Raw genomic sequence first — 27,501 nt, 5'->3', positions numbered from 1 at the left:
GCAGCTGGTATCAGTTGTGTCCTGTGTCCCATTCTGCCAAATGGGTTTTATCTGAAGACAAAACGAAGGCAGTTAGCCTGAAGATAAATACATATATTGCTAGTTGTTTTGCTACCAAATGTAGCACTGTCAAAACCTCTTCCTTGCATTGTGTGACTCGGTACTGTTAATAAAATACCCCAAGCTTTGCCTCTCAGTTGTATGTGTAGTTACACTAATGTAAAGGAACTAATACTCCTTGGGAGTATGCTGCTGACTTCTGCTAAAATAACTGTTGTACAGAATTGTAAAGAAGTATGCCAGCTGAAGCCCCTTGCATATATACAGGCAGCGTTTTCCTAAACATGTACATGATACATCCTCTACAACCCTGAACCTAGATAAAATGATTTGATGTTTTAATACACTTTTTCTGTTTCTGTATGGTCAGAGAGTTATACAATAAAAAGGAAACTCTGGAGGAAGAAAAACCTGTAGCAAAAATAAAGCAATTCTTCTTAATCATCTATCTTCTATGTTTAAGCAAATAGTATGCTTTATGCATTGTACTGACTACTTACTCAGTTGTCTCTCTTGTACATGTATTATTTTAAATATCTGAGCCTGCCTATTGAGTAATGCTATGATTTAGATGTGAGATACAGAGCACAGCCTGAGCCAGTAACCTCTGCCTTAGCTTCCTAGCTTGAGCTGTAGCTGAAATTGCTGGTTGGAGGAGAGGGCTGCGAGGTGTCAGCAGCAGGAGCCCAGGTGCATAGAGAGGCCAGAGCAGGGATTCAGGAGAGTGAGGGGAACAAAAGAAGTAGCAGGGAATAAGGAAAAGGGAAAAGCAGCAGCAAACAAAAGGGTTGAAAAACACTGCACCAGACCGTAGATCTGCTTTGCTTGGAACATCAGGAAAGATCCACGTGTTCATTTGTATATATTACAGTAGGCAGTTTCAAAAATATTTAGTCTCTAGATCAGAATGCGCTTCAGTTCACAAGCATGTTTCTGCACTAAGCAGGCATGGCAAAAAGCGGACCTGGAGACTGCAATAGAATGGGAAAACGCAACAAAGAACTTAAAAAGCAGTGCCCAAATAGGCACGTCCTGGGACTTGACTTACCACAAGTCTTCTTCACCTGACATTGTGATCAGATCTGTTCTGCTCTTGTGACTGAAACACAGTGATGGATGTCTAAGTTTTAGCCCTTTGCTTGATGAAATACCAGTGCTTTCTTTTGCTGCCAGGGCCACATCAGCTTGCAGTGTATTCATCTCTTTCCATTGTGTATGTATACAAAACTTTGGGCAGCTCATCTTGTCCACAGCTGTGTTTCTTGTTTTCATCACCAACATGTTCCTAGGGGAAGCATGCATAGCTACACTCAGCATTGAGAATGGTGAGGCCTTTGCATCACAGAGGTACTTTATATGTTCATAAAAGGCCTTATTACTATTTCTGCAGATAACTTACAACCAAATAATCCCTTCTACAGTGTAATCATGAGCAACAAAATATTTCTCTTGGTGTTTTTATATATGCCACCAAATGCTGCCTAAGGCAGCCCCTTGAGATCCAGTAAAAAAATATTTTTCCAAATACTCCATGTGACTTCTGCTCAGCCCTGCTTTCCTGGAAGCAGATGAAGACCTGCCTGCTGATGGGAAGTAGCAAATGGATTCCTTGTTTCGCTTTGCCTGTGCATGTCACTTAGCTTTGTTTTATCTAGTGAGCTGTCTTTATCTCAGCCCATGAGTTCTTGCAATTCTACTTTTCCAATTCTCTCCATCACCACACCTGGGGAGAGTGAGCAAGCTCTCTTTTAGAGAGAGTGTTAGCTGCCTTTTGGGGTTAAACCGCAACAATATTCAAATAAATCAGGGAGGGAAAGCTGTGCTATTACGGTCCTGCATTGCTCTGTAATGACAGAACTTGCTGATGTTTTCAGGTAGGGTAATTCACCTTTCAAAAACAGCGTTGACATTTTAAGTTTCTTCTGTCTTCCACACTAAATTATCTCTCTTCATTATAAGGGGGTTTCACCTCCTGAACTCAGACACCCTGGCAGACTGTGTGAATAAGCCAAATGCACTTCAGTGTGCCCAGGAGAGTCCCCTTCAACCAGTGCTCAAGCTCAGCCTGGCTGGCTTTGCACTGGAATGCATTAAGAATGCTCACATGATCTGTGAGCATGGCTCATCTGGGAGGCAGTAACTCCCTATATCATTTTGTCTTGTTCCACGAGAGCACATTTCTCACAAGCCTGGATGTTACATGTTCATGAATGGCAGACCAAATGTCGGCCCTCAGGAGCTCTGCAGGGCTCGTTTTCCCTCAAACATCTTGTGTAGCTCTGTGCTTTGCTGCTTTACGCCTTCTTTCTGAGGATGACAAATCAGAAAATACCAATGCCCTGAAATCATTGATAGGTTTACTGCTTTCCTTTAAGTTTCTGGCATGATTATTAAGGCCTTCTCATCATCTGTTGTGTTGCTATTCTATATGATATAATGCCTCTTTTCTAGCATGTCCTCTGCCATGCTGTTTGTACCTCCTGACTTCGGTATTCATTTTAATGGTACAGTTAATTTTTAATCTTTGAGGGTACCATCTCTACCAAAATGTCTTCTCCCTATCATTCTTTTATAATCTGCACATCCAACAAAGCCTTTAGATGTATGAAACGAGAAGTGTGCATGGACTTTGTCCATCTTGGCTGTCTGTATTAACATGCTTGACCTATGTACTCTAAATGACATAAAACGCTTTTCGGTTTCATTTGTACTAGGCTACAGGGTGCTACAACAAAAGATTAATGGCTATAGCTGGCGTGCTGACAGGCAGAGAGGGGTCATTGCTGCCCTCTTGTTCCAGACGGATTCCATTCCTCGAAGAAAGGCTGCACTCCTTAGGCTTAATGACAGGTTGACATAGAATTTATTTTCTTGGCAGAAGTAGCGGTTGGGATGGAAACTTGCATGTATTGTACAGCAAATCTTTTGTTTCTTCATTTTTCTTCAGTTAAAAAGGTTAAACATGTTTTCTTGGGAACCTTAAACTACTCTCATTCATTCTAGAAATAGAAACTGTTGTAATACTAGTAGGTAACTATACGTTTCCTTTCACTGCTGAAATAAACCCAGTTCATACAATGCACGATGGAAAGGCTGTTTTGCTGTCTCTCAGAAGTACTGTGTTGTGTTTTGCATGCTAACTATCTCTGTTACTAGCTCTTAGATTAACTTAAGCTAAATTATCTTGGAGTATTTTATGCAGTTCTCCTTTGCCTTGAAAAATTTCTCAGACACAGTTTCAGGCTAATTTCCATATTCATATTTGTCTGAGTTTATTGCTTACCAAAGTGACTTCATTTATTGTTTACCAAAGTTACATCTTAAGTGTTTGTCTGTTACTCTTCTTTATGTTTCTGTTTCCAGGCATTAGCACAGCAACTGTTGAATCTTTCTACTTGTCTGCATAGCCAAAACTGTCAGGTTAAATGCATTCATTTAGGGTTTTATGTCAAAGCCAAACTTTTTAAATGGACTGGCAAAATCATTTTTATTCATACCTAAAATAAATATGCCAAAAAATTCAAAACAATTTAAATCACTAAAGTTATTGAGTTTTATATTAAGTAGGGCCTAAACAAAGAATTTGAAAAAAAAATACTTCCAGAAGAGAAAAACTGCTATAGACCTCTATTTCTAACTCTTAAAACCAGCTTGTATGCTAATTTAAAGTTGTTTCTTTAGAAATCAAATGGTCATTGCTTACATCTGGTCTTTTCTCCTCTAGCTGTGTCCAATCCTTCTGAAGAGCTAAATACGCTTGACCCAGTGGAAGAGAAACTTCGAACCCAAATTGAGGAAGAGAAAAAAAGGTATTACTGCCTGAAATCATCCTTCAAAAGATAAAATATACTGATATTATATTACAGTTTTATAGACACAGTTAACTTCAAGGTTTTCTCTGACATATAAAAAAATGTTAGCTTTGTGGTTCACAGATAATTTTTTTAATTGTGTATATGTTGTTGGTTTGTCTGTAAGATGCCACAGTAAGTGAACGGAAAACCTTTATGATAAGGCTAATGGTCAAAAATTAATAAAAATAACTTTATGTCCCCCTTGAGGATTTGTATTAAAACTTTCTTCTTTGAATCCAAATGTACTGTGAAGCATCTTTGTAGATTCATGAATGTCTTGCCTTCCTTGTCCTAAGGAGAACCATTAGTCTATACAGGACTGCCTAAGTGTAAACAATATACAGAATATGAATTAGTCAACCAATCCTTCTGTTTGCTTTAATGTAGCTGTAGCTAAGGGGATAAAAGGAAAATAGATAGGATATCAGTTCTAAGTAATTTGCTATCATTTATGTTAGCTGTGACCTATGAGGAAGATTCTGGCTGTTTCATGCTACTACAAATCTTTGACTACACATTAGCTTCTGTTTGGAAGGAGAATCAAGACATAGCTTGACATATCTGAACTTGTATTTAATTGTTGATCAATAGTGGTCACACTAGAACTTCAGTAATTTTTTCAATAAAATATTTTTTTTCAGGATAAATTTCTTGTAACTACTATACTACTTGTACTACTATAGTGAACCTGTCATAAAATATGAGATGTGTTGGAAAATCTTTAATAACCTTTCTTCTCCTCAAATTAGTTATAAAACAATGTTCAATCGCTTGAAAGGTCTGAAGGTAGAGATTGAGCACCTACAGCTTCTCATGGAAAAAGCAAAGGTGAAACTGCAAAAAGACTTTGAAGTCTGGTGGTCTGAAGAGTCGACAAATCTACAGGTATAAAGTCACTCTGTATTTCTTATATTTTCACATAAATATAACATCTTCAGTCGTTTCTTAAAGAAGTAGTTAACTGACTAGATAGAAAGCAGTATGAAGGATGGGATTTGGGGCCTGATCCACCTTTGCTCATTTCAATGTAAACCAGACAAAGCTAGTGTTTTTTATGTCTGTATGAAGCTCATACAAACAAAGCAAAACCCTTGCTTTCTGTTCTATTTTCTGTTTTGACATCCTCCCGAACAACTTGAATAAAAGCCAAGAATGGTCCCAAAAATGCCAAAGATTATGAAAGAACATAAAATAAATAGGGGACTGGAAAATAGAGCTTTCTCACTCCTAGCAAAACTATGATTTCATCAGGTTTATGACGTGTATAGCAGAAAATGGCAGTCATAGCTGCAATATGGACAAAACCCAACAAATGTAATTTTTTTTTTTTTTTAATGTGATATTTCAAAGTCTCTTGTAACCTTTCAGCTTTAAGTTCCCAGAGCACCAAAGTGCTCTTGCCCTCCAGTTGAGCCCCACCATGACCATGATTGCCTGTTTAAGATCCCAGCAGAAACTGTAGTCTAATTTAATCAATTCTGTAAGGGATGTCATAGTAAGCAGTGTATGTGAAGTTCATAACACAGTGAGATGGCAACACAGTTTCACAAACAGGGGACAGTACAGAGGGTCTGGAGGGGGAAGAACCAAAACAACACAGCTTTCTTATGAACTCCCCATTTGACACTTTTTTTAATGACTTCCAAGCAGTGACATGGCATCTCACAGGACAGCATTGCCATGAGATGCACATCAGCCTAATGAAAAAGACTGTTAAGTGCAATCCATCCATATCACATTATTAACTGCAAGAAAATATTTACTCCTGGGTGAAAAGTTGTTATAAACAAATAAGTGTTAATCTTTTAGATGTCTTAGATGTTAGTACTTTTAAGAAAAAAGTTCAAAATAAATACTGAACTTAACATGAGGAATTTAGTTATCCATAAAGCACCACCAAACTAGCTTAAATTCAAGCTGGCATTACAAAGTACTTTCCAAAGTAAAATACCCAACTGTATTAGTGGTAAAGAGAATAATGTTTTAGTGACCCTCCTGTCTAAAATTTTAGATTTTGAAAATTACTGCAAGTAATAATTCGAATCCACTGGAACATAATGTCCACTGTCCTCTAACAGGGGAGGTCCAAGATTTAGCTGCTCATGATTTACCAGTAGAAGATTAAAAAACTGGGGGAAAAAATGGGATTGATATCTTGGATCTTGACCTATCTATACATCTGAGCTTGCTAAAAAAGTCAAATCAGTGAGCATGTGCTGTTACATATTAAAAACCTCTAAGCTGAGCTTAAAAATACTTGAACAAATCCTAAACACTTTTCTCTTTGTTCAGAAGTGTTTGTCCAAGTGAAGGAAATACTGTGTGATTCAGACTGTGTTTTTTGAAAGAGTCAATGACATGCCTTTTTATTGCTGAGACCTGTAGTCCAATATTAAGTGCTCTAAAATAATCCTATGCTACATAATTTTGTTTTTCAATCTAGGTCTGTCAGGAAAAAACAGAGCTGGTCAGATCACTGAATAGCACAACAGTTTATCCTCAGTTTATCAAATCTTCACAGCCTCTACCAACTAACAGGTAAATAGGTCATTTTTCTCTTCCTTACTTATTTGTAAGAAAATGTAGTTTTATTAGAACTTCAATACACCATAATGCTTTGCAAATATCACGCTCAGAAGTTACATTTCCAGTTACAAGAAAAATGACTGTGTAAAAAATGATTTTTTATCATTCAGTTGCTTTGCAGTCATATTTAAGGTAGCGTATTGTAACTGAGTCCTTTTGAGTTGTTGGTCTTGGGACCCTGTAAACCTATCACCAAGGATCCCGTGACAGATTACTAGGAAAATAAAGACTGTTATTAGTCAGTTTTGCTGCACAAGGAGGCTATATGTCCTTTGAAAGATATATAGGAGCCTGAAAATCAAAATTAATTAATTAATTGACTTTATATATAGCCTAGATTTGTTCTTAAAAAGATGTCCTGGTGCCACTTATGCAGCATATTGTGTCACGATATTGCATGTGATATTGTAAAACACTAGTGTGTCCTCTGCAGTACAAAAATGTAATTATGTCAGTTGTTTCATCATCGATCGCTTCAGATTTTAAAATATCTAATTTAAATTTTCAGTAACAGATCTTGCATAGCCTTCATGCAAGGCAGAGTATGAGAAAACGCATACCAGAATATGCAGGTTTCTATGTTCCTGGACAATCTCCTTCCTTTTCACTTTCTGCCTCTCTCTCCCTCCTTCTCATTATATTGTTAATCTTTCTCTGACATGTAGCTTTACCTATATTTCTATAACCATACTCTACTTAAATGATGTTTCCTGCTTTGTAGTAAACATAATATATCTTACATGCCATTAAATAATGAATACATTTTGATTTGCCTAAAATTAAAATACATTTTAATTTTTAATGTAGACTCCTGTATATCTACTGTCATTTCCCCATAATCAGTGCAGAGAGAGAATGAAACAAATAATTCTCTAAGGATATCTAAGAAGGCATTTTCAAATGTCTCAAGCTGATGAAAACCAACTCTAGTTTTTTCGACTTTGCTTCAATTCTTATTCTGTGTTCTCTAAAGATTTAGACGCTATTTTCTTTGCAAATGGCTGACATGGTTTAAGACCAAATTTGAGCTGTTCGTTTCTGGTTTTAGGCAGAAGGTTTCTAGTCCCATAGCAAAGCTGATGGAACAGAATGTGAAAGCATTTTTAGTCTAGCTCAGCACAAAGCCAACCAAGTTAGCTCAAACAATCCTTGACTGTCATTTGCACTACTCTCTTTAACTTCATACTGAATTAAACTAAGGACTTCTTGCACAACCTCTTTGCCTTGTTGTTCTTGGGAACAACAACTTCTCATTGATGTACTACTGCATTGCTCAGGTCAGTGATATCTTCTGCAGTTTAAGCTAGAATGAAAAAGAGCATATGATAATGCCTCAGGAGCTTTTCTGTGCAATGGGAGACTGCCCTCCGTGAGTGGTGGTTTCTTCTTCCCACATCCTCACTCCACCTCAGAAGTAAAATTGCATAATTGGTTCCTGTATAATTTTATTTTAAACTTTTCCTTCAAATGCCTTGATCATTTGTGTTTATTACTGGAAGACAGATCTCAGAAAAGGGCATCTGGTATTTGGAATAGAATGGGGGAAGATATCTCGTGTCTTTAAACTGCCAAGATTATTTCAGAGTCCTGTACGGGACCACGTGGTCTCTTAGAAAAAACTCTCATGTTCTTTAAACAGTTTTTCTGTGTTTAAGTAATGGATGTGTTCAGTGATACTGACTGACTGGTCCTTACATAGGTATCACAGACCCAGAGCATTCATCTTCCTGAACTGAAATTGTAGAAGGAGTTAGGAAGTATATAGTTTTGTTTTCCCATATCTAATACCATTTCTATCAGCATTCTTGCAATGATCCTTCAAAGCTAACTGATCTTTCCTTCTTACAGCTCCAGAAATCTGATCTTATTTTGTTTAAACATATTTTACACAGGTACATTTCCAATTATGATATATATGGAATTAGAAGTACTATTTCTGCTTTTTGTGAGGCAGAGCTGCAGGCTTAAAATCCCACTGTGCATGAAATTTTACTTTTCCCCCTACTCGAGCCAATGACATTTTAGAGAAGCAATTTCCAATTTCACAGGCTCTAAGAGTATAAAATAGTAAAATATTTATTTTCCAAGGATTTCTTTGACCCTAGTTGACACAGGAACTTTACTTACCAGCTCCCCTGATTATGTAGGATGAGTCTAGGCTACAATTTCTCCTCTCTGTTACATAGTCCCAAGACATAAATGGCTCTTTGTTTCTAATTCTCCTTAAATCAAGTTTCTTTCTGAAATTATATTGCTGTCTTCACCTAGCAGAATAACTGATCACAAAAGCAGAGACCAACATAAATTATATACAATATAATGTGTAAATAAAAACTATTTCCAAGAAGGAATTCAGTTCACAGGTGTGTTAAATAGATACAAGATCTAAAACTTAGTGGGCTGCATGTCAGAAATCTAGGATTGCTGTTGACAGAATAAGTATGCAGTAAAACTATTCAGACACACTCCTTAGTGTGAATGGATATAAATACAGACTTTAGGATTAGAAGTAATAAGTTGTCTGTTTCAGCACATCAAGGATACAAGTATATGTCATAATCTTTCTTTAGATTTATGTCTGAACAAAATCTTTTGATCACCTTCTAGTGCATAATTCTTGTGGATTGCTATTGTATGGCACACCTTGGTTATGTTATTAAGCCTTGGGAAGGGAATGTGATAGCTTCAAATTATATTAAATCAATTTATAACCAAAATAACAAAGAAGGGAAGCTAGTAATCCTTATGAGGCTTAAGAAGGATATACACATATAAAAGGCATTCAATCCATGCCCAAACTTTTCTCTTTTTCATTTGAGAAAAAAAAAAAAAAAAAAAAAAAGAAAGAAAGAAAAAAGAAAAAGGGGGGGGGGGGGGGGGAGGGGCTGAATTGTTAAATGTCAAAATGAGTTTGTTATAAAGGAATTAAACAGTGATCATTTCTGCCTCAGTAAGCTTTGAAAACTGTTGAATTGGTCCTGCTCCCACTAGAGTAAGAAGCAAAAACTCATTGATTTCAATGACCATAGTTCTGAAGTAGTGAGTAGGGTGACATCAGTGGGTTTTGGGTTGAGAAAAAAACATGTCTGCATAAGAAAGGACATTTATTGAACAGGTTTATCCCACTACTAAATCTGATACACATAAAATAGCTGAAACCAATAGTTTGTATATATGTATAGAAGCTAAAAGGCTCATGTTCATTAACCTGTTGAATAGATTTGACAGGTTTCCAGATTATATTTATCTTTGCATATACTTCATATGAAAGTTGTAGAAATATTAAATCTCATATTTTCTGAAAATATTACTTAAAAACGAGAACGACTGTGCAAAATGCAGAAAGAATGACCCATCTTTATATTCCACATAGAAAAGTGTCTAACCAGCAATCCCAGAGTCACAGTGCAAAGAGAAATTCAAGAGGAATAAAATAATCAAGAATTTTATCCAAAAGGAACACCTCACCTTTGAACTTGAAAAAGCATAGAATCACAGAATCATTAAGGTTGTGAAAGATGGTGACTACACCACCTCCCCGGGCAACCCATTCCAAATATACCCTACTTGTCCATGTTATCTCTACCATCTCTTCCATAAAGCTGTTGTATTAACTGCAACTCACACTGTATATGTTTATGTCTCGCAGTGGCTTCCTGTCAAGTCTGCAGAAAGTCTTTGTTCATCCTTGTACATTCCTCTAACATGTTGTCTTTCATTTAAGAAGTTTATCAGAACCTTTTCTGTTCAAGTTACTTCTCTTGCTGAATGTTTAATTTCACTAGTGTTGAACTGTTCTTGTACTTCCCTTCAATCAAGCCAATGCTGGATGCTTACTCAAATCTAAAAATTTTGGATTGTTTTCTTCTCTCAGAAGGAATCCATTCCTTTTCAATTCACAGAGATTCTAACCTCAGTCATTCCCTGTTACTGGATCTCATTTGTCCTGTTCCAGCAAACCCCATAGCATGTTCAATCTCATACTCCATGTTTCTCCAGCTTCTATGAAATCTTCATGTCACTTTAGATTCTCTTGAAGATATTTTCAGACAACTCTTCACATTCTTTGGTGACTTTTACTATCAGTTGTTTTAGTATTATTGTCTTGGACAATATACTTTAGGACTGCAAAATTTACTCCCTACATTAGTGCTGTGTGAAAAAAATTGAAATATTTGCATTTTCTGCAGCATTTTCTATCTTGTTTGTTTTTCATTCCTGCCAATTTTCTGCAGTGTTACATGATGATAAAACATAATGTGGGAATAACATGTTTGATTAATGACATTTCAAAGGTTTTCAAATGTTGGTAACAATTTAACTCAAACAATTTATCTAAGAATTTCCAAGTGAAGCCAAATTTGATTTTGTAACCAAATACAGAAATGCTCAGATTTTAAGCAGCTTTAATCTTGCTGAATATATTTTGTCTGCCTTTAAACAAAACATCTGTTCCCTTCACTTCCAAGGCTCAGATGACTGGAGAACTGCAGCTGATTTGTTTTTAACAATGCAGAGGTTGCACATCTTTGAAGTTTACACTCATTCTCCAATTTATTCAGTGGTACACTGGCAAATCAAGCATTCATACAATGACACACATCATCTTTCCAGCTTCTCCACCCTGAGTGCTAGATAGAGTTGATCAGCTCAGAGGACAGCTGTCTCTGGCCCTTGGGATCCCACAGCAAGGGAGACACTACAGCAGCACTGTGTACATCTCTCCAGCTGCTGCTCCATACCCAACCCAGACATATGCCTCCTCAACATATGACCCAAACAGAAAAAGCAAGTCACCCACTGTGTGAAACTTCATCTGCTAAGATTAAAAAATAAAAAATAATAATAAAATAAAATAAAGAATTGAGAAATCTGTCAACTATCTGTAACCTCCAGAAAAAGCATGAATTTTACTGAAACATTAAGGAAACAGGTATTTGAGACAACTTGAATTTGACTCAAGAAAAAAAAAAATCAGAATGAAAAATGGAATTATACATTGTCAAAAGAACCTGAATAGTGTGAGAGCTTAGGAGCCAGATATAGAGACTGCATTTCTACAGCTCATATGTCCATCTAAATCCAAAACTGTGAGCCAGGAGTGCCAAGTTACACACTACAGAAATGTCAGTTGGAAGGCACCTCTAGAGATCTCTACACCAACCTCTTGCTTGAAGGACTATCATTACAGTAAATTAGGTCACCTATGGTTTTCTCTGGCTTTGTCAAGCACCCAGACTCAAGAAGTGCTGACTGCATTTGAAAATTGAGTCACCAAACACTTCTTACTTGCAGTTTTCCTTAACACCTTCTGTTTCACCTCTTTGCCAATGCAAAATTTTCTCAGATTTAGCAGCTAGAAAAGTAGCTTTCGTGGAAAGACATCAACGCCTAAGACTCCCATGATGCCCAGTCCTTCAGTCTTAATGCATTGCCCCCACCCAAACCTGTCATAATGGCTTTCCATTCAATTTGGAGCTGTATTAGCAATATTTCCCCTTTTCTGATCACTGGAAAAGCATCTAACACTCATATTAAAGAGGAGAGTACTGACTTCTGAAAAGAGATTAGGAAGAAGTTGCACACATTAATGAATCTGAGCATACAAACTACTGCACAATAAATTTGTGCTCTTTCATCCCCTTTTTATTGAACCTAATTTGCAATGCCATGGAAAAATTACCACAGCTTCAGAATGAAGGATGCAGATTATCCCCATACAGACCATCCCTCTAACCTAATGCTTAGAGCAATCACTATGGTATGTAAGAAAGACTTTGAGTTCTGCCAAACTGAAAGACTCATTTGTTAGATTAATACTCTTACCATTAACCTCTTATGTGGAAGCAACATCTCAAGTCATTAAAAAGCTTCCTTAACTTTCAGGATAAGAGTTTGGATCCCACAGACAAATGTCTGGCTGTAACCACTCCCTGGACAGGACCATCTCTGAACACAGTAATATTAATTTCCTGGTTCTGGGCATCACCTCAATCAATCTAATTTTTTATACATATATATATATAAATATTTAGTTTAGATTTTACATATCAGCTTCCTTGGGTGCCTCGTTCTCCCAGAGCTCTTTAAAGCAAGTTTTGGCATATTGTCCTGGTCCAGGAGTCCAACTGAAAGAAAGTGAGATCCTTAGAGGTTAAACCTTGTCAGACTTGTAATGTTTTTTTTGTTTTTTTTTTAATATACCATTTTAAAAAGTGATTTAACAATTTTGGAGAAGAATTTTCATTGAAACTCAATGAATTCATTGAATGAGACATGAGTTCAGACATATAAATTACTGCAACATAAAAATTACTTACATCAGCTGACGTATCACGGTATTTATAAACTTACACATTCAGTTCATGGCAAATAAAAAGCAAAGAATCACACTAAGTCACATTACACGTTATATTTGTTGCACGCAAAGAACACAATCATGGATGGTTGCTATGGTTCAGATCATAGAATCACAGAATGGTTTGGTTTGGAAGAGAACTTAAAGATCATCTACTTCCAACCCTTCTGCCATGGGCAGGGACACCTCCCAATCTAACTTGGCCTTGAACACTTCCAGGGATGAGATATCCATGGTTTCTCCTGACAACATGTTCCAGTGCCTAACCTCCCTCAGAGTAAAAAATTTCCTCCTTATATCTAATCTAAACCTACCCTCTTTCAGATAAAAGTCATTACTCCTTGTTCTAACTCTACAATCCCTGACAAAGATGATGTGTTAAGATATATTAAAGCATCATACATAGGTATCTCAGAGCACAGACACAGAGCCTTTATAGAAAATGGAATTTAAGCACCTAGATCGCTTCATTTTTAAGAACTGCCTAATTGGTGGAAAAAAAAAAAATCAGGAAATCCTAAAGCAGAACTACAATCTGGAGTTCCCAGATATTGTTAAACCGCATAGTAGGTAGTAACATCACACATCCTTCCTAGCTCTTGTAATATGTAGGCATAATAAAGTCTGGAATGTTATTAACATTAAATATGATATTGCTTTACTTGAATTAGACTGAGTCTTGATGTTATTTAATCCACTTAGGCAGGTGCGAATGGTATGGGACTTGAGGAGTTAAAGAGAAACATTCACTAAACCTAAAGCTGTTCATTTGAAAATGACTTATACTCTTGGGCACAATATCGTCTGCAAAACTGAACCTGGCACAGTGTAATACAGTAAAATTTTAGTAATAAATTTCTTTCCTTTTTCAAGTTCTGTGCCAGAAATATCAATTCATCCGCCAACAATGAACAAACTACTGCAGAATTTGAAAAGCAAGAACTTGACAATCCTGCCATCTACTGGAAAAATCCTAAAACTGAGTAATTCTGTTTCTACTCTCATAAGATTGTCACCAGATATAACAGTGTTCACAAACACCCAGAGAGAGAAGTGTCCCTAGAAATCCCATAGCAGAAATCTTCCTTCCTAGTTGAGAGATTCCTTGATAATGGTATCTGCAGGGACAGGAATGCACAACAGCCGTTTGCAATACATTTGGCTATCATCAACAAGTCCTCACTGGGTTTTTATCCAGTATCCAGATTTCAGTAATAGTTTTGCCTGACTAAAGAAAGAATGGAAAATGAGCCTCACTTGGCTAATAGTCAGTTTAAGAACTAAATATACCTCTACAAACTGTATCTCCATCAGGCACATCAAAGTGCTTTACAAGCCCTGCTTAGAAAGCAAATACTAAAAGCATAATCTTTATGAATTTGTGTATCCTTCCTTAGTAGTCACATTCCCTACATAAACCTAATCATCACATGGCTTCAACCAAAAGCACTCTTTCTTCCAGTAAACAAGTGTTTTATATAGACAAAAAATATAGGGGAAAAAAAAAAAAAAAAAAAAAAGACTTCGAAAACACTTTTCTTTGTGGTTACTTAGCGTGTACTAACATTTCCTCTACAGGGCTTATATTCTACCTTCATTTCTGCTCCCATTCTAGCTTTTCAGAGACCACAAGAGCCAGCTCTAATGAGGATACATCTGGGAAAAACAATTCAAATAATTTTAATAGTTCAACTTCAAAAACAAGGTAAGAAGGGTTATTCAGAGGAAAATGCAAACCAGTAGTACAACACCTGGATAAGCCTCTATCCGTCTCTATAAAAACAGTCTCTTTAAACCACACACACACAAAAAGGTGGAAATAGCAGGTTTTCCTTAAACTTCCAAAACAACACAAGCTGTCCCATAGCTTTACACACGTAGATGCATTATCAATAGGAAAGAAATGGGTTCTTTTTGGCGTGAGGTATTCATCCCCTTGAGATCATAAATCCTCATGACTGTTTCTTCTGCAAGAGAAAGAGACTGAAAGAGTAAATATAAACATTTGAAAGAGAGTATCACAGAATGCAAGGTCTGTGTAGAAAATTTTCATTCTTGTGATTTTGTCATTTTGACAGTTTTGTAAAATTTTAGGTAAGTTTTCCTGTGTGTCCTTAAAACATTTTGAGTTTTCCTCCTACAAATTATTCTAGTATAATAAAATCATAGCAGCAGCCTGGGTGTGTCAGGCTTGGCAAAAGTTACATGTCATGATTTTTCAGAAGACATACCGCTTTGTGAAAAATCGCTTAGCAGTTAAGTGGAAACTACTCTCTCTCTCTCTCTCTCTTTTTTTTTTTTTTTCCTTTAACAGCTGTTAGTTTTTTCTAATATGCTCATTTCCATGTTCTATCCTCCCACCAAAACATCATACCAAATCAGTATACTTCCAGAAGTTACTTTCTCATTGTGCTCAACAGTTCTATTAATGCCCTTAGGAAAAATATGGATAAGTTACTATTTTTCCAACTGGACAAGTAAGAACAAATAACAAGGTGTTGTTTTTTTTTCATTCATTTTCCAAAATAATAGAAAAAAAATGGAAGATTTCATCCCCCCCAAAATATAACATTTTAAAATTGCATTTATGCTTTAAAAAAAAAAAAAAAAAAAAAAAAAAAAAAAAGTTAAAATGGAATTTAGACAGCATTTTCTCATTTTCTCAAATACATTGTATATTTTTTATTTATGTATTATTGCTCCTTTGCTGGTATTTTGAGTTCTCCTTGTACATTACATAAGAGATATTTTATTGAGCTCATTGATTATTTCTGCATTTTTTTTCCATTTTGGTTCACAAATTCAGTGATTGAGGACTTAATTAGTAGCACAAAGACAAGGATGTCAGACTTCTGTTTTGTGCTAGGCACAATTACTTTTTTCTGCAATAGACAGTAAGAAACATCAGAAGTAACTATAATTAGAAAGTTGGGATATGTGAAAATATTTTTTCTCCATTTAATTCCACTTGTGCTTTCATATTGTAGTTTTTATCACTATATTTCTGATTCTAACATTGATGTTTATGCAAGGCTAAAGACACCAGGCCAAATTCTTAGCTGATTAAAATAGCTCCCTTGTACTACATCATCTTATACCACCAGAGGGTCTGTTCAAAAGCAGATGTGAGTCAGTGATTTAACTGCATAGATACAAGGACTTGGTCAGGAACAGAGACTTAACAGCACAAAGAAGTTGCCTCTGTCAGCAAATGTCATGAATATCATGTGCTTGTTTACTGGCATATATGTATGAAAACTTAATTCCCTTACAGTAGGCAAAGATACTCATTATCTGTTCAAACAAATAGCTGCCTTTTTTTTTTCCTGAAACAAACAAACATATGGCATGTTGTATCATTTCTTTGGTGAACTCACTATGCAAGGCCTTTCCACTTGGTGATAAGTCTTTGACGCAGCAGTAAAATATTTTTAATCCTTTGTGAGATGTTTTATAACCAATCAGCATGTAGCCCTAACAAATTAAAAAGCTATTAACTTTAAGCTATTAGGAGACTACATAAGAGTGTTTAGGTGTCCTGAGCTTGATTTTACTTTGAACCATGCCTTCTCTAACATCTATACATCTCTAGTTGGAAAACGAAGTCCTCCATGTTGAAGAAGAGAGATAAAGCAACAGAAAAATAACCTTACTCAGTTGAAACCACAAATACTCTTTCTCATTTCAGGACCTCACCAAGTTCAAATACACCTATTCCTCTAACTGGAGACAGCCAGATTGATGCTGACATCCTAGCTTTTATTAAAGCAAGACAGAACATCCTGCAAAAGAAAGGTAAATCCTGCCAATAATAATAATAATAATAATAATAATAATAATAATAATAATAAAATAGGAGGCCAAACAAAAATCTCCAGTAGAGCATTTTAAAGCCAAAATAGCTTTAGTCCAACATTTACACTGACACAAGTGAGAACTGATTCTGGCTTAAGTCATATTACATTACATTCTCAACCATTCTAAACCCTTGAGGTTCTTCACATGTATTTATTTTAGTAGCTCAATGCTGCAACCTAAAACTATGAAGGCTGGCTGTTTTAACCAACCACCATCATGCGTGTCTGTTCTGCCAGCACGGTGTATTTATTTACACTTGAAAATGTACTTGAATGTGGTTTCTCAATAATTTAAATGCCTCCAAATCTTTGTTTACTATCTGGCCTGGTTTTCAGCTCGTACTAATTTAGCTGTAATAATTAACAATAAATAAAGATTATGCAGATGATTACATTGCACACTACTTCATCAAGCAGACTAGCCCGCTGTGTCTAACAGAGTATATTATTAAAGGATATTTCATTATATCAAGGTCTAATAAAATTTTCTATGGATATTTGTCATCAAATCAGTTACTGAGAGAAATCATAGGTATGCAATAAAGTCAGCTCACTCTACGGTATGATTAGTAAAACTGGCAGGAAGCAGAAAGCATTAAATACACAATAGTGGTGCTGCAAGGTTGCCTGAAAGGAATTCATTATTATAAAGAAAAGCAATCTGTGATTATTTTTTTTTTTGAATGATAGTTTTTATTTGCAGCAACCAATTAGAAGATTAAAGCAGTAGTGGCTAGTGAAGCAATAACTTTCCATCAGCACTTGAGCGCTGATGACAGCATTATTCAGCAAGCTATCAGCACCTGGCAGATGGTGTTAGCACTGTCACAAAGTGGGGTTTTGTTATCACACTGCTTATCAGGTAAAACTGTCAGGTAAACTCACAGTGGCTGAAAAAACAGCCCCCTTACACTCATCCAAAGCAAACACTTAACACACTTAGGCTTTGGGTTCCCTTTTGTCTTTATTTAGAAAAGCTGTTGTCAAGTTTCTTCTGCAAATGAAATTAAGTTGAATTTATAGGCAGCTCACCAGAAGTAGGTTAGAGATAAGTGTCTTACAACAAACATTTCAGGCCTTTAGAGCGTCCAGATCTGATCCATTTTGTATACAGCAATCTATCAAGCATATCTTGTCCTGTGATCATCTATCTCCTAAATCATACCATATCAGGAACATCTCTCTCAAATGCCTTTTCCATCCTGCTTGCTTTTCAGCCACAGGCTATTACCTAACATCATACATCAGTTTCAGAAGGGACTAGGCATTATCAACATTGACAACTATCTGGCCTGAAGTCATGAATAGTATTCTTGCAGAACAAAGGAGGGTCAACACTTTTAAAATCCTTCAGAAGTTCATTTAGACAAGATGGGCTACATCCTGGCCTAAGTAGATAACAATTAATGGAGTAGCATTTGCACAGTGCTTATTCTGACAATCCTGGTAGTGCAGAGCTGAATGGCTCAACCAGTCACTAAGCAGGGGGGGAAAGAGTAAAGAGGATTCATAAATATGACCTGCATATTACAAACGCTTGGGAACCTGATGTGTCATAGATATGAAACAGCTCAGCAGCAAGTTCTGAGAAGGATTTGGAGTCAATCTGGCAGATTAAAGGCTTCTTTTCCTGGACTGAAAGGATGACTTCCCAGATCTGAAAGATGGAGCACGAGCCATTGATCAAAAAGTTTGTTAATTTTGATGTAGCAAGATGAAGGGACCAGGACTGCTAAGGCAGTACTTTGCTGTTCAGCACCATGATGGAACCTGAGGATATTTATGAAGTTCTGAGGTAGCTTTTCTAACTGGTATACGAAAATGGTCTAAGTGACTGCTTCCACTACTCCCACATCTCTAATAGTGGTACATATTCCCTTTTGCCATGTGCACAGCTTGGCACAATGTATGGAGTAAAGGACATGACCGGGTAGAGTCCCCAAGGTTTCAGACTGCTCACCACTTTCTCCTCTGATCTTCCATGAAGTTAAAGGGACAAAACTTTCACATGGGGTGTATATAACTACAAGACTTATTGCTTCATCTCAAGCAAGCTTCTGAGCTTGCTCAAATACTGCTTAACTGGCTCTTCTTGGCTATTCTTTCTGTCTGTCATCACTTCACTCTTCCTTGACCTGTTTCTAGACTCCTAGACTAAAAGGAGAAGAGAGTAACAATAACTTTTTTAGGGTTGTGTACAACAAGAAATTTCCAATAATAGTTGCATCAAAAACAAATGAGAACTTAAGGGTTGTACTTTTTTTTTTTTTTTCCCTGGTGAGGTGGGGATGGAGACTTGGTTTTGTTTATAATATATATATATAAGAGGTAAAGTACAGATAAGTAGGGAGGAAGAGTAGAAGAAGAGTGAATACAGTGTGGGGGGGGGGGGGGGAAGTATTATTTATCTCAAACAGAACTTTTCCTCAATAAACCTCAAACATCTACAAGATAAAACAGAAAGAAATCATTGTGCCAGAGCCACTAAGTTCAGTCAGACAGCTTTGTACAGAAGCTGTGTGCTGACTCCTAGTCCAACTCTCTGCAGCTGAGCTGTTCAATAAGAATTTCTGCATTAACATGCAAATGTATGTACTCCTTGCATGATTATTACACAGAGTGCCATGTAGGAAACAAAGTGAGAAGGCATAAATTCAGCCAAACCAAAGTCCACTAGGTCTAAAAAATGTTGACATATTGCTCTTTCCTTTGCTCTTCCTTTATTGATCCTGACTCTTACAAACAGTTACATCAGTATCTTAGAAGCAAACTGAGGGCCCCACTTTGCATTAGCTGAAAAAAGAAATAAATAAAAGAGAATAAATGTGTGCAGAAGCCAATGGAGTTGAAAATACGTTTCACAAACAGAAAGCATGGGAATGCTCAATATCCTTAGTGACAGTAATGTAAAGGAGATAATGAGAGGTCTCCGGGAAGATTAGCTCAGTTTGTAGTTTGTTACCATTTGTTTTCTAACCAGAGATGAAAGCAGGTACATTCACAGGGGCTTGCTGAGATTGGCAAAGCATTGTAACAACAAAATTGGAAAGTTTTTTAGAAAGGAGTACTCTGAAAATATATGATTTTTTTTTTGCCTTGTTCTGTCTTGAAGTAGAGAAATGAAAATGCAGAAGAGTAGATGGTTTTGTTTTTTGTTGTTGTTTGTTTTGTTTTATTTTGCTTTAAAAGTTTTAAAAGTTTAAAACTTAAAAAGTTTTTAAATACCTTATTTTTCCTTTCTTTTGTTTTGCTTTTGTGAAGTTCTTTTTAAAACTGATAACACATCCTGTGATATAATCTAAAGTATTCTTTATCTCCTTTCAGGCTTGGGGAACAAATGAAGTTCTTGTTGCAGTCCACAATTTCCTTTTAGAATCTGTTAGACCTTTATTATTTACCTTCCTTTTCAGTTTAGAAACATGTACAAATGACTACTTTGGATGTACAGATTTAACTGGTAAGAAAGTGAGTAGGAGTGACTTATATTTGACAGTGAAATCCATTTCTCAAGGGAATTATATTAGAAAATTTGCACTCAGTATCTTCAGCTTGCATTAAAATTAAGCAAAACTAAAAAAACTGATCATGAGTTTGCTGAATATTTCTGTTTATTGGGAATTTATTATCAGTTTTCTAAATACTAAAATTATCTAATATGTTAATGCTTTCTAAAAGTTAAAATTATCTAATAAGAACATTACATCTTTAGTCTGGAGAACTTTTATTGTTGCAGATGGATTGATATTTTTCTCCTTTGTGTACTGGAAACTTGAGAAAAAATTCAGGTGAAATTGATCTGTTTTCTCTCTGGATTTGCATAAAGCTTTGTTGCTTACATCTAGTTGGCATCTAGAGATGTCTGCAAAAATAGTAGTAACAAAATCCTACAAAATTCCTTTGGGACCTTCTTCTGATTTTTATTTTTTTCCCCAATAAATAATAATTTTCACATCAGATTATTAAAATACTTATATTAAAATACCGATATTGTACTTTAATATGAAAATTCATTTTTATTGGAAATAAATTCTACATTTTAAAATTTCCAAAATGGTTTTCTTCCATTTTAATACACTAAATGTTATTCATAATATAAACCTTCTTAAAATATCTAGATTTCAGACTAAACAGTGATACTTGATGGGTTTTTAGCAAAAATGAACAAATAATTGTACATAAAAAATTGTACAAATAAATAGTTGTACAAATAAAACATAATGAGATAAGATGTGAAAATCTAAGTTCATTTATATATTGTATACAACATAACTTCACTATTGACTCAATATTACTTTATCACATAATACCTGGTTATGCAATAACTTATTTTACTCTTCAGGCCAAAACAAGTCCAAAGATGCAATGCAAAACAGAGTCAATTTTTCTGAGATATACATACTTTCAGATTGAAACTGATGTTTTTCATGCTATCAATAAGCTTACAGTCACCCATTTGGAAGGGGTTACCTTGATCATATAAAAACACAACAGTATGCTGGCAGAAGTCTCATATCAATCTTAAAGGTGTATGTCCTCAAGTTGCTGACACTGAATTCAGTGGCAAATTCAGTTACTAAGAAGTACATCATGAATTGAGGTGTTCAAACCTACAGAAGATATCCATCAAATTAACAACTAAGATGAAATCAATAAAGAAATGCTGAAGTTATACTTTTTTCTGCATTTCAATTTTCTGTAAAAATAAGCACAGCTACCACATAAATTGGTAAACTTTATGCAGCCTGTACGATGTACAAGGTGAGATGAAAGTCAGATCTACTGTTGCTTTGAGAAAAGAAGAGAGAGTTGAGGATTTGATCTTCCAGTTTCATATGTCTGCTTTGCTGGAGATTTTATTATACTGCCCAAATTCTGCCAGGAACTTTGTCTTTATTTTTCTTCTTCACAGGTCATTCTATTATATATACACGTTCCATTATATATGTACTGAATTCATTTTCATATAGCTTCATTAAGGACCACCATCCTGCCTCCATCTACCCCAACAAAATAAAGAAGAACCAACGAGAGGTCCCAAACCATTGCTGGGCGAAGTAGCTGTCTTTTCCCCATTTCAGTAAAATCTCCATTACAGTGAATTTATTTGGAGGTGGCCAAAAGAGTGTTACTGGTACAACAGCTCATTTAGTTTGACATTGAAGCATTTCCAAGAGCTTTCAGTAACTGGTTAAGAGAATGATCTCAGTATTATCCTCATATGACCAATGTTACACTGCAGTTTCTTGATTATTACATATACAGTCTTTTGTTCTCAGTTTGCCACACCTAACATGTTTTCTCACCTGTATTTCTTTGTTTGGTAGTGGGTTTTTTTACAACATTTTAAAATCAATATGAAATTTAATCACTATCAGCAAAGTCATGCCTGATTTGCAGAGAGATTGCAATGCCTGATTTTGCTCTGAGATTAAGACTATATACGTAAATATAAAATAAGAGCTTCAGCAAGAATGCATCCAAAATAGAAAACATAATAATAGAAAATAATATAAATAAATACAAATGCAGAAACCTTTTATTGCTTCTTTTGTATATTTTCATGGTATCCTGTGGAAAGAAAAGTTTGTTGATTCAGACATAATAGTCTTAAGAAATAAAGCATACATTTAAAAAAAAAAAAAACTTCTACCTTCTACTCTGCAAAGGTTATCTTTTAGGTCCATAAGAAGATTCAGGTTGGAAGGGAAATCACAAGGTCTTTAATCTCATATCTTGCTAAAAGCATCATCAGCTATGACAGCAAACTAATCTTTTGAAGGCTTTGTTCATTCTGAACTTGAAAACCTCCAAGGATGGACACTGCACAACCTTTCTAAGCAATCTATTTCAATGCTTGACCTCACCACAATAAATAAAATAAAATAAAATAAAATAAAATAAAATAAAATAAAATAAAATAAAATAAAATAAAATAAAATAAAATAAAATAAAATAAATCCTTATGTCCAGGCTGAACTTGTATTATTTAAAGTAATGGCTGTTGTCTCTCTGCCTCCCATTATGCCATGCTGTGAGAAGTCTGGCTCCATCTTCTTGATGGCCTTATAGCTGTCAGAAGGCAACTGGGTTCCCCTACAAGTCCTTTTTGTCCTTTTCTCTTCATGAAAGAATTCATTGCTTCAAGAAAGTCACAAAGTATAGAGATACTCATACATGGCTGACTCCTGTCTATTCACAGTGATATCTAGTTGCTGGTTGTTTAAATGTTTATACGGTAAATACAACATATTGTCTCCAACCAGTCTTGTTTGTGGAAATATCTCGGGGCAGTAGTGGTACAGTGCTGGATGTCATACAGATACTTCCAGGATTAAGTAATGCCAGACATTGTGGTTCATCTCATTTCTCATTTCAGGGCAATTTCAATCTTTCCATATGGTTTATTATAGGAGAAGATAGACATCCACTGACATCTCCTACAACAACATAGTTTCTGGGAGGGACAGGTTATGATGTAGATTTATAATGAAGGCTAAAGGGCCTGCTCTCATTCATGCTGAATCTGCCAGGAATATATGCCCAGCCAGGTGCCATGTTAGTGAAACCCTTGAGCTCACCAGCTTTGAGAAAATGACATAACCTTATGTTGAGTTTATTTTGCTTGGAAGATGGACACACCCAATTCAATCTCCTGTTTTCACTTCTGTATTTGTTATGAAAGAGGCTTTGAAGTGGAATAGTGAGGTTCACACACATTAACAGGGTAAGTATATATTGTAATATCTTCCCATGGAGAGGGTTTATTGGTTTGATAAATTATAAGATGCAAGTGTTTTATGTTAGTAGTATAAATTCAGAGCACTTCATCAGAATTAAGTGTTAAGATCTTGTAAATGCAACCTGTACCAAATATCAATCTGGTGAAATGATGTCAATAAGATGAAAATCTGGGAATGCCTTGCTAGATATAGCTTTTTTAGTAGCTCTGTACAGAATTTGTTTGTCTTTTCAAAGTTCATTGTTAATAACCACAATAATTGTACTTCTATTTTTAGGTTATTTCATAGTAATCACTTTTATTGTTGTTTAAATCAATGTTAAATGATCTTCTGATATTATTTTCTGTTTCACTTCCTGTAATGTTTGCCTTGAAACCTCACCAATAAGGCAACCTTTATCTGAAAATGCTCCACGTTTTCACCTATGTGAATGTAAATCAGTAAGTCAAAATTGCTGGCTTAAATTTGGAGTGGGAACAAAATCAGAAGCAGAAACTTGCCAGATGGCAGTGACATGCCTGAAGAAATGCACTAAATTACTGCTATTTATATTGAACATGGTTCTAAATAACTTCCTTAACACTTGTCATAAATCATTCAAGGAGCAAGGCTAATTCAAAACAATTCAGTATTTCCATGTATGAGTTGTTCAAGCTGTAATGCATAATCTGAAGAAGAATGGGTCCCTGGATCTTTGCATCCAGTTTGTCATCTAGTTCTGTTCAGAGAAGCTTCTTCCAGGAAAACTAGTCCTAAAGTCATCCTTCATCAGATTTTTGATAATAACAGAATCAACCAAGGTATCTTTCAAACACTGAATTGATTATTTTAGAAAAGCTTATTTGTATCTATGTAAATTATTCTCCTATTGATCACAACGGCATTTTTTTCTGGATTTTGAAACATAGAGTGAGGAAACTATGTCTTTTATTTTAGGCCTAATTTTATTTATTATCTGTACATGTTTAAGAATTGTTAGGGACTGTAACAACAATAGGTCAAGTAATCAGAGAACTCTGAATCCTTTGATTTGCTCCATGTGATATATATAAGGTCATTCATGACCTTGACTGTAGACCAGGGTGTCATTTTGGTACCTGTCCTTTCCAGAGGGCTCGGATTTTCTCTGGGGAAAGTCAGATCCTACAGAGACAGTCCTCTATTACAATAGCATTGAGGGAGGAAGATAAGAAAACTGAAGGACTAATCAAGGAGGTCACATTCAGATCTGGATTCAAAATACTTTTTGTGAGAATTCATTCCGTAGCTTTGAGACTAAATGCACTCTTGTGCTTAGCATCGGCAGGGAGCGCTGGAACAGTAGGACCTTTGAGTAACAGTCAACTTCCAAGTTTAGCTACAGTCAAGAACATTTTTTTTTCTGTCATGATTTTTTTTTCTAAAGTTTGCGGACTTAGTTTTTACTTATTTTTAATCAGAAGACTATTATAGAACCATAAGAGAAATTAGATTAGGTACAGTGCTTTTCCATCCCATCATCAATAGGGATCTGCTAATACTATTACTTTGTTATAGTGTTTATTAGTCTTTCTACCTGGAAGCCAAATTTCATTTCCAATGTGGTAAGGCATGCTGAGCTCTCTCTTCTGGATTTAGAACTCACTCAGAAACTGAGTTTTCTCTTTAATTCCAATTTTATATATTTGAGTTTCTTTTTACCTGCAACAAGACATAACTTCTGGGCTATTGCACAGAATCTCGTTTTATTCCAATGTGGTAAGCTAAAATTAGGAAGAAAGAAAAAAAAAAATTTTTTTTGCAGACAGAATATTGATGATTTCCATAACTTGAAATCTACAGGTACATATTTCTTTAGCTTTTCAGTAGGAATAAATATGGCAACATCAGTGCCTTACAGAGTGTTACTTTTCACATTTTCAGAACATGCTATTCTATTCTTTTTACCTCTTTGGAACCGTGCAAGTTTGTGAAAATACTTTCTTAAACATGTGCTCATGATTTTGTGCTTGCACTTATCTGTATGGTCATTCAGCTATGAAGTTGTTCATCCCTAACTGTATATTTACTCTTCAGTTTCTAGTGCACATGTAATTGATTTTTTATTTTTATTTTTTGCTTCTGTCTGCAGAAGCAGAGCTTTCTACATCATCTCCAGGACACATCTTATCACATATTCCATGTGTCTTTCAAGTTCTCTCCAGCTGTTTATTTCCCATTAATTGATTCTTATTTTTTTAAGTGCTTTTCAAATAGTCATGGTAAAGATGAGAACACCCCCTCTGAAAGCTTATTAGAAATCATTTCATTTGTCCAACACTGCTAATGTTGAGATACTTCAAGTAGGAATATCTAAACTTCTGTAATTAGCAGTAAGCAAAATTTGAAAATTTTAGTGACTTAATTTCCAAAGCTTTCAGAAAATTAAGATCATAAAACTAAGTCTAGGTAGACTTTTTTATTAAGGCATAATAATTTAGACTTCTAAGTGTGGCAGCTAGAATGCTTTATTGGACTGAACTGAATAGAGCAGAAGGGGACATAAAAAAGGTTCAGTGCTTTATTTGATCATTAATAACTGAATAGTTTAATACCTTTAATTGCGAAATCTACTTCAACTGTGGGAATCTGTCTCAGCCCAGCTACATGCATATGTTTGCATCCATTCCAGAAAACCAGTAGGCTAGCATTCTCTTGGACTGGCAGAAGTAGGTCTTTCAAACTGTAACACAACAAACATCTGGATCTCTCACCAGAGACAGCCCTGCTAGTCTTATAGGCAGTTGTGCAACATCCCAGGCTCATTTACCCATAATATTTCACAAGGCATGGAACAACAAGCTGTACCTTTTAATTATGGAAGACAGTATCTAGTTATTGCTAGATACTCCAGATGTAAAATTGCCAGTTGTCCTCAGCACAGGCTATGAGAAGGTCTTCCATCAGTGATAAGTAAATTGGATATCTCAGTTGCATCAGAGCAGTTTGGTTCATAATGTTGTGCTTGGCAATATCAATGCAACTGTAACTTCTAGCTACCGTGTGTCAGTTCAGCTGAAAAATCCATGCTAGAACACCAAAGCTCTGCGTCCTTGCATTTTGCACATCTCTATTGATTGTTTTCTGCCCCCAGTCACAGCAACAGAGTGGTCCCAAAGTCCAAGATGTTCTTCTTGGAATTTTCCACAATACTCTTTGCTTCCCACAGTGCCAAGAGGTCTTCTGTTGCCAATCAGTCATCCTCTTCTGGGTGGGGGCTGGCTGCAGGCTAGGAGCACAGTTCAAGTGGAAAGGGCAGGGATTTCCCTGATACAGATATGAAGGAAAATTTTTCATTGTTTTTCTCTGAGCACTACTTCTTGTTTGAAGGTAGGTGGAGAACAATTCTGAATACTAAGCAAAGGGGATATCTGTACCCAGAAGATTTTAATGGGAAAGAGTTGAACAAAATTGCAGCCCTAGCCACATGGCCTTCTAGCTCTGTGTGAGAGTTTTTTTTCAGAAGCAGTCAGGCATGGATGACTCTAGCCATAAGGGTCTTCCTACAGAAAAATATGCAAGTCCTGCTCATTTTCAGTGTGTGATGATCATCGATGCTCCCAGGAGTGAGTCTCTGATACTTTTTTAGCTAACGATTAACCTGAAGCTCTCCTTCTCCCCTATGCATTTGGACATAAAAGGACAATACAGAGACTGAAAGCAGCAGGCATGAGTGATTCCTTCTCTAACTGTGTGGACTAAGGGATGTTGAAGTGTGGAATCATCTGACAAAGAGTCCAGGACCAGCAGGCAAGGCAGTGAGGGGCCAATCTTTTTCTGATTAAGAAAGAAAGAGAAGTTCTGTCTTGGGACCAGGCTGAATTCAGGATGTTTGTGAGCTTCATCACGCTGCTTTCACTGGTACCAGCAATGTCTGTATGGTACAGACGGCAGCTATTGACTTTTCCATTTATTCAGCTCCATAGTCTTCTTAGTTCTGGGGAGTCTGTTGTAATTAGAGAGTTTATAGTGTTTTCTTGTACAGATGTCTAGCCTTTAGAGTAAGGCTTTACTTGTGAAGATTTTCA

At 35.9% G+C, this 27,501-nt stretch overlaps 1 protein-coding gene across 1 annotated transcript in view; it reads left to right on the top strand.

The window, feature by feature from the left end:
• Positions 1-16,670, top strand: part of KIF6 (kinesin family member 6) — a gene marked incomplete at both ends in the record, with an annotated part of 170,796 nt that extends 154,126 nt beyond the window's left edge. The window contains 5 exons of the mRNA XM_082758077.1: positions 3,785-3,869; positions 4,664-4,799; positions 6,358-6,452; positions 14,474-14,563; positions 16,547-16,670. Coding sequence (XP_082614203.1) covers positions 3,785-3,869; positions 4,664-4,799; positions 6,358-6,452; positions 14,474-14,563; positions 16,547-16,670 — 530 coding nt within the window. The remainder of the gene's footprint in view (positions 1-3,784; positions 3,870-4,663; positions 4,800-6,357; positions 6,453-14,473; positions 14,564-16,546) is intronic.
• Positions 16,671-27,501: the final 10,831 nt, after the last annotated feature.

The sequence above is a fragment of the Aythya marila genome (genome assembly GCF_965140915.1).
Source record: "Aythya marila genome assembly, chromosome: 3".
Classification (NCBI taxonomy): Eukaryota; Metazoa; Chordata; class Aves; order Anseriformes; family Anatidae; genus Aythya; species Aythya marila.
The sequence above is the reverse complement of the archived record's forward strand: the minus strand, read 5'-3'. Positions and strand labels throughout refer to the sequence as shown.